Source organism: Procambarus clarkii, unplaced genomic scaffold (genome assembly GCF_040958095.1).
Source record: "Procambarus clarkii isolate CNS0578487 unplaced genomic scaffold, FALCON_Pclarkii_2.0 HiC_scaffold_560, whole genome shotgun sequence".
In the NCBI taxonomy this organism is placed as follows: Eukaryota; Metazoa; Arthropoda; class Malacostraca; order Decapoda; family Cambaridae; genus Procambarus; species Procambarus clarkii.
Genome location: NW_027189593.1, coordinates 128,358 through 136,140, shown reverse-complemented (window position 1 = coordinate 136,140; position 7,783 = coordinate 128,358). Strand labels below are relative to the sequence as shown.

General features: G+C 34.6%; 1 protein-coding gene across 1 annotated transcript; it reads right to left on the bottom strand.

Annotated features, from left to right (window-relative positions):
• Window positions 1-2,520: 2,520 nt before the first annotated feature.
• On the bottom strand, window positions 2,521-2,896 carry LOC138361651 (cytochrome c-like). Its single transcript, XM_069320865.1, has one exon. It carries the CDS (start codon window positions 2,891-2,893, stop codon window positions 2,579-2,581), a length of 315 nt encoding a protein of 104 aa, XP_069176966.1. The 5' UTR covers window positions 2,894-2,896; the 3' UTR covers window positions 2,521-2,578.
• Window positions 2,897-7,783: the final 4,887 nt, after the last annotated feature.

Below are 7,783 nucleotides of genomic sequence, written 5' to 3'. Positions count from 1 at the left end.
AATTCTGTCAAGCTTTCCTATGTTAATACAACATATATCATCACACTTTTTATCACCATCACTGAAAACCCGAAATGTATAATTTTTAGGCCATTTATTACAATATTCGGGTACCCCATAAGGATAACAACGTTTATAGTTGGGGTCCCTATAAATTATATCTTGACGAGGCTTGTGTTGATAATATGCCTTCCCATCATGTAAACAATAGGGTTTATGTCGAATCATCCTTCGATTAACGTATTTAAGCCATTTTTTATTTTTAAACCATGCTTCGTAAGCTCTCACATCTCTGGTTAATTCCCAACGTATATTTTTAAACATCATGTGCCTGAAATAATAATGCCGATTCAAATATTGTTTTATAGACATAAGCTTTTTCAGCGCTGCCTGATCAACTTTGCTACATGACGATGGAATCGATATTCCGTCTGCTATCATCATCTCTCTCAGAGCTTCTCGTTCCTGCTTGGAAGCTTGTATCATCATTAGAAATATGGAAGGATCTTTGGCGTAGGACCTATATCCCTTAATAGGCAATATTAAGTAATCCGGATCACGGGGGTACTTGAAATTATGTTCACAGAACATAATGCTTCTTTGGTCAATGTTAGAGAAGAATTCTACAAACATATAAGAACAATAATTTTCAACCTCATTAAATAAGACTCGCAGTATAAATTGCAATTGGGATGCCGCAGGATATCCTTCTTGAGTAGATCCCATCCATATTTTAATAGCATAAACATTTACAATTTGGGGGTTAAATTGTATTAATTTACTTATTGATGGTTCTAAAGTAATATTTAAACCAATTGAAAAATATTTGTCTACATATTTTTTTATTTGGGAACTTGATGTAATCGAAGATGTAAAAGATTTAAAGGGAAACATGGATACCATGGTTTTAAAACCTTTGTGCAAATGAGTATTCCGAATGTTAGTAGGAGTAAATCCCTTTATGTACAATGAGTGTGAAAAAAAATTTAAGTATAGATTCAACCAGAACAAAGTTTTCAGCAAATATTATCACAAATTAGGAAAAACAAATTGACAAGAAGTATAAAAGTAATAAAAATTTAGAATTTCACTAACTATCCATCCATTCATTAACCAAAAACGAGAACATATTTTAGTAACCTTTTATTCAAATGATGAACTCTTCTGAAGTGCAGAAAATGATAACTGAACTGGTTAAATCTACCATCGGCCAGAGTTCAGTCAGTCACTTTGATCTTTGATCTAATAGTACATTAACATCGACACGTTATGCCACGGAAAAAAAAAGTAGTCTTTGTTTGTCTATGCCATGGTCAGATAACCTTGAAACAAAGACCATATGTTATTGGGATTTATTTGATTAAATTATATCACAAATATATAATAAAAAATTCATATGACGATAAATCTTAGCCAATAATTAATTCCCTATTTGTTGCTAGGGCAGATCATTTCGAGAAAGTATTAGAATTGAATATTTAAAGGATTTTAAAAAATATGAACAAAAAAGAGGAACTTTTCATTAATATAGATATCGAACATATAAATAATGAAAAATTTAACACCAAAAAAATTCCTGGATTACATTATTTACCCCTGAGACATAATCTAATAAGATAATTATTTATAGTTTATAAGTTATACAAGTTAATAAATGATAATATTAATGATTCCCACATTAAATTTAATTATCATGAAATAATGATGAGAGATATTTTTTAATGGTTTTGTCAGTTTGTTCAATCCTCTCCAGATTTTTATTCCGTTACAACCAATCATAACATCCTAATGATATTCTCTCTAAGGCCTGGTGATTTTTTTTTGAAAAATTGTTTTGATTCAATTCATCTGCCACTACTCTTTCCCACGATCTAATCATTAGATTCTGTTGAACTTCGTTGATTAATTGGAGTTTAAATAAATGAGGAATATTACGGTTGGTGTTGATTGCTCTACGTAAGCAGGCCATGGTCCAATATCCCATTCTAGTAATATCCAAAAAGGAATTCACAAATTGGTGGTGGTGATGATGATAAACCTTCGTATTCTATAATAAAATGACAGATTTCTTCCTTTTCTCCCATTTGAATGAGGTCCATAAAGAGATGGGGATTTCGGGTTATGAAAAGTACGCGGTTTACCTTTTCTACATAAAATGATCCGTATTCTTTCGCCACTATTCGAGCAATTAATTCGCTCTTCGCCGAATTTAAATGATAAATTCGGTCAAGGTTTCCTAGCCTAATACAACATATATCATCACACTTTGTACACCTGAATATTCCAAATATTACTAAGAATGTGGCTACTAAATTTCTATTGGATGGAAGAGTAGCGAAGCTTGTGTTGGTTGGCCGTCAGTGGATGTAAAATGTGAGAGTAGCCTGCGACTACTTGATATTTATATAATTCAACTGATACTGCTACCATCTACTCCGGGCAACCAGCTGTCTCCTCCACTCTTTGAGCAATGTTTTGTAATTTTTACTGCCCCCTTTTTTTTTTTTTTAGTAAATTTTGATAGCAGGATGATTTATTGATTTAAAGTGGTGAGACCACAAAAATATTAATGCTTGCTCTACTTGGTGGAGGTTTCCAGGTAAGCAATCAAGTCTGCACGCTCATTCTTCTTCTTAAGACCAACGAACACCATCTTTGTGCCTGGAATAAATTTCTTGGGGTTGGTCAAGTAGATATCCAGATTATCTTTGTCCCACGTGATACTCTTGGCCTTGTTGGCATAAGTGTAAATATAGCCAGAAGCCTGACCAGTTTGGCGGCCGAAGAGGCCATTTAGATTTGGTCCAGTTTTGTGCTTGCCGTTTAATTCAACAGTGTGACACTGTGCACACCTCTGCATAAAGATCTTCTTACCTTTTTCCCTCTCAACCATCTTCTGAAAAAAAAAACACATTAACTTAAAAGGTTAAGGTGTATGCTATTTATTTATTTATTTATTTATATGTTTCATATACTTACTTACAAAAAAAGGACACTTTTTTCTTTGTTTTAGGATTCTGATATACTCTGCAAGAACACTGCACAACCTTGAGTCAAAACACACTCACAGATGGACTAAAAAATACTGTAGATACAGATTTGGATAATGTATCTAACCAGCTACAACTTCAACCAAACACAGTTTCAAATGAGAAAACATAAGAAATAAATAATTACACCCTCCTCCTCCTCCTCATCATCATTATTATCCCCAAAAAAAGAATATATATATACAGGCATACCTCAGAATAAGAGTTTAATCCGTTCCTGGAGACGCCTCGCGTTCCGAAAACTCGCATTCCGAAGTTAATTTCCCCATAAGAAATAAAGGGAAATGAATTAATCCGTTCCTGACTACCCCAAAAACCCCACATCAAACTAAATTTTTATACCTAATTCATCTAAATAAACCTACAAAACTGTGTTCCAGTTATTACTTACCTTGCTGTCGAGTGCTGTAGGCGTATGGAAGATGGTGAGGAGGGGGGAGGAGGAGAGGAGTTACTGTTTGGAAGGGGAGTCCCCTTCCATAATCACATCACATAACCCCATGCCTTGTAACACTATGGATACCACTTCTCTTTCTAAATTTTTCAAACCAGCCCCTGCTTGCCTTAAACTCTTTCTTATCTGCATCACTCGTTGCAGGGGTATTCTTTAGAAGGTCTTCGTGCAACACCCTGGCTTTCTCACAAATAATGGCCTCCGAAACACTATCACCCCTCAACTCCTTGTCGTGTATCCAAATTAATAACAACTTTTCCACTTCTTCAAGTATTTGTGGTCTTTGTGCCGTTAATGTTCTTACTCCTTTTGCCACTTTAGCACCCATAATCTTATTTTTCTTCTTAAGTATAGTGCATATTGTTGATGTGGCTTTGTTGTACTGCCTACAAAGTTCAACAACACGTGTACCGTTCTCATGCTTCCGAATGATCTCTTGTTTCTCCTCTATTGTCATCCTCACATGAGCTTTCTGGCCTTTATCCTTACCACTGGCTTTCTTGGGACCCATGGTGAGATATATAATAACAAATTGTATAGACAAATCACCAAAAATCCAACAAAACACTGAAAATCCGCGAGAAGAATTGATGTGGGGGTAGTCACTGAGCGCGAGACAATAATAAACTGAGGGGCGGCGGGGCGGAGGGGCGACGAACGCGCTAGGTCGGCTGTACGCGTATCAACAAACTCGCGTCCAAACTCGCCTCCCGAAGTAACCATCGCCTTCCGAGACAAATTTTTGGAGTAAATACACCTCGCCTTCCGAAAACCTCGCATACAGGGACAATCGCATTCCGAGGTACCACTGTATATATATATAAAATGAATAAAAATGTGATATGGAAATGTGGTAAGGATGACATTTTAACTTTTCGGATTAGAGTTTTTATAGCATTGGTGCCTGAGGTGGGCCCTGAGGTGGGCCCTGGGGTGGCAACTGTGACTGTACCTGCGGTGGACCTTACAACTGAAGTGGTGATGGCTGGCCTTGGGTTGTCATATGAATATGAACGCTAGGTGGTACCTGTTGCTACCTGAGAAATTGATGCCATCTGATTGAAACCCAAACAGAGGTACAAATAACACATACATATACATTTATTTACAAAAAAACATTTTTTTTTATTGTTTTATTTAATGAATGTTGGTCTCAGGATTGGTTCACCTCCCTTTCTATGACAAAGTTGGTTAAAGAATAATAAGTATTTTCTATTTGATGGATCATTAGAATTTTTTGAGGCTAGTTTTAATAAATATGGCTGTAAACTCTTAAAAACAAGTTTCATCTCTGAAAGTGTTTCATTAAAGTTAAGGTATAGGGTAACTGGTGTCACATATTCGTCAAAAATCCAACTGTTTTCCATAATATATCTTTCTATATACAAATCAGTGACTGCCAATTGCTCCACTCCATATATAAAACTAGTTGCGGCTTCTAAAAACAGCCTGTCAGTTTGATTACCCCAAAATAAGATTTGTGCATACTTACGAGAAAATTCCCTAATGCTACATTTTAGATGATGCATATTCAACACAAACACACTTTTTACTATTTGCTTACAAAGTGGACAAAATATTTCATCTTTGTAGATAATGTTTGATAAAAAAGAGTACATCCCATAAGAATTATTCATATATCTAAGGCAGCCATAATTATTATAATGAAATTTCCCTGTAGATTTTTTACCCAACAAAATTTTGGCTGATAATGTAAACATACATTGAGGACAAATACTGTGACCACATCCAACCATATAATCATCAAACATAAAAACCATGTCACCTGACCCATTCATATCTAAACAAATGGGGCAAGATACAATTTGATGACGAATGACATTTTTCTTGATAGTTTTAAGGGAACCGTGTTTAATTGATATATCAATGACAACGTCCTTATTATCAGGTCCCCAGAGTCGGTTGGATACCAGGTTTGTTTGATATTTTTTCAAAAATGGTATTTTAACCAGGACTGTAGAATTATTTTTAGTTTCAAAACACTCGTCTTGTCTAAAATCATGTTCATTTTCAAACAGATTTATATCAGTATCAATTGATCTGATATTTGGTGAACAATTAAATATAATTGTTAACGATGCCTTTTCTGCTTCTGTCATAATTTCTATGATGTTTCTTACTTTGATATTCTGCTGTAATCTTGACCTTGTAGGAGAAATCTTGCAAGTCAAAAAAAGTTGGCAACCTCTTGAGTTTTTTGAATTTGATATTTTGTATATATTTTTTTTTAAATGTCTTCTCTTTGGACATTTCCCCAGGGATAATTCCATATTAAACCTAGAAGAAATATGAAAGATAACATTAATATTAATTAAAAAAAAGGGAGAAGAAATGGAGTTGTAAACAAGGGGAAAAAGCTCTTTATTCCACAATTAACTATTCAAAAAAAAAAAAAAAAAAAAAAAAAAAACACTTTTCTCGGGTTTGGTATGTAGAAAGATGTCTGAAAAGTGATAGGGTAAATAAGAGTAGGATGGAAGTAGTAGTAGTAGTAATAGTAGTAGTAGTAGTAGTAGTAGTAGTAGTAGTAGTAGTAGTAGTAGTAGTAGTAGTAGTAGTAGTAGTAGTAGTGGTAGAAGGGTAGAGATAAAATTTCTTCAATTAGTAACTATGGTCTCTCTCACCTCAATCAGTTCATAAAGTTTTAGGGAACATATCTAAACCCACTGACTGGTTCATTCTGTTGTCAGGATTAAATCATCACACAACAACAATTGACCAGGGAGGGTGGAGGTCGTCTTATTTATGTTAATGACACTGTCCTGTTTTTTTTTTTTGTCATAAAGAGGGGAACCTATGAAAAAAAATATATATATAAATTAGGAGGTTTAACTATTCTTTTCATTGTTATGATGTCTTTGACATAATTTTGTTTATAATTTTAACTCTGACACCAAAGGGGTAGACCTGTCTAGAAAATTTTATAATTGCTGGTAAGTAGTCTCTTTCCCAGTTTCCACCAGCCAATCCACACCCAATTAACGATGGAAATATTACCAAACTGTATTTTCCATTAGATACTTGCACTGCTAATTTATTTAGACCTTCATTAAACCAATAAATCCTGTTTTGGGATGTATCTTTTAAAAGGCCAGATAAAAGTTGATGATCGAAAGGTTCTAAATGTCTAGGATTTCTTCCTTTAGGTCCAACATCAACAGTACACGACTGCTGTAACTGCTTTATGAGTCTTTTAGTATAAAGGTTTTGATTTTTCTCCTTCCCCATATAAAACTGCCCAAAAACATTTATAACTACTGGTCCCTTTGTTACAGTGTTAGGATGACAAATCTCAATATTTCCTGGTTGAGGTCTATCTTCAAGCATAGCACGGTTTAAAGTGCCTATTGCCCGGCGTCGTGTATAAGAACCACAGTATGGATATATCTCAGCAAGAATCTGAGAAAGTCCATGAGATTTAACAGCTACACAGTTGAGTATTTGTACAAGCGCTATATTGGGGTTTCTATATACAGGGTCAGTAATGTCTCCATTAATAAACTCCAAGTTATCTACAAAGAAGAAAGAAACATTGGTTGTACCATTACAGTCCATAATTATCTTCTAATATATGTTGCCAAAGAATATATTTTTAAGAGATTAGGATATGTTTGATTACCTTTCTTGATAAATTCCTCCATTTCAGTCCAATAGTTTGTGAATTACTTCAAATATTTTCAGTTGTATTTGTCATGACAGTGTTTGTATTATAATATATGAAAAACAAAAACTGTTGTATTATATATAGTTATGATATATTTAATATATATATGTTTTTCTTTTTTTATACCTTCTATCAAAATTTCATAAGACTTATAAGAGTTGGGTTTGGTATCCGTTTTCAAGTTGGGATTATATCATAAATAATTAAAAAATGGAAGTCATTAACCCCTTAACTGCGTTGCCTTCAAATGTGACACCCCCGCAGTGCGCAGGAAATAAATTCTCTGGAAAAAATTCTTTTTTCTTTTTAAAGTGTCAAAAACCCTTCTCTCAGTATGGGTATGTAAAAAAAAAGTCGAAATTGTACTTACTTTGGCTGCTATGGGGTCCGGAAGTTGGGGCGTGACGTCATCGTTCCCCGTGCGCCCGTGCCGTAAGCTCTCGGTGGCGGTGGGGCGCTCGGGGCGGGGCGCGCGAGTTGCCGCGAATATATTTTCGTTCATTTTTTGCGCACCTTTCCAAATACATTTTTATTGTTTTTATGTGCCAATCCAATGTATAATGAACACGTACACTATAATATCGCAGTACAACA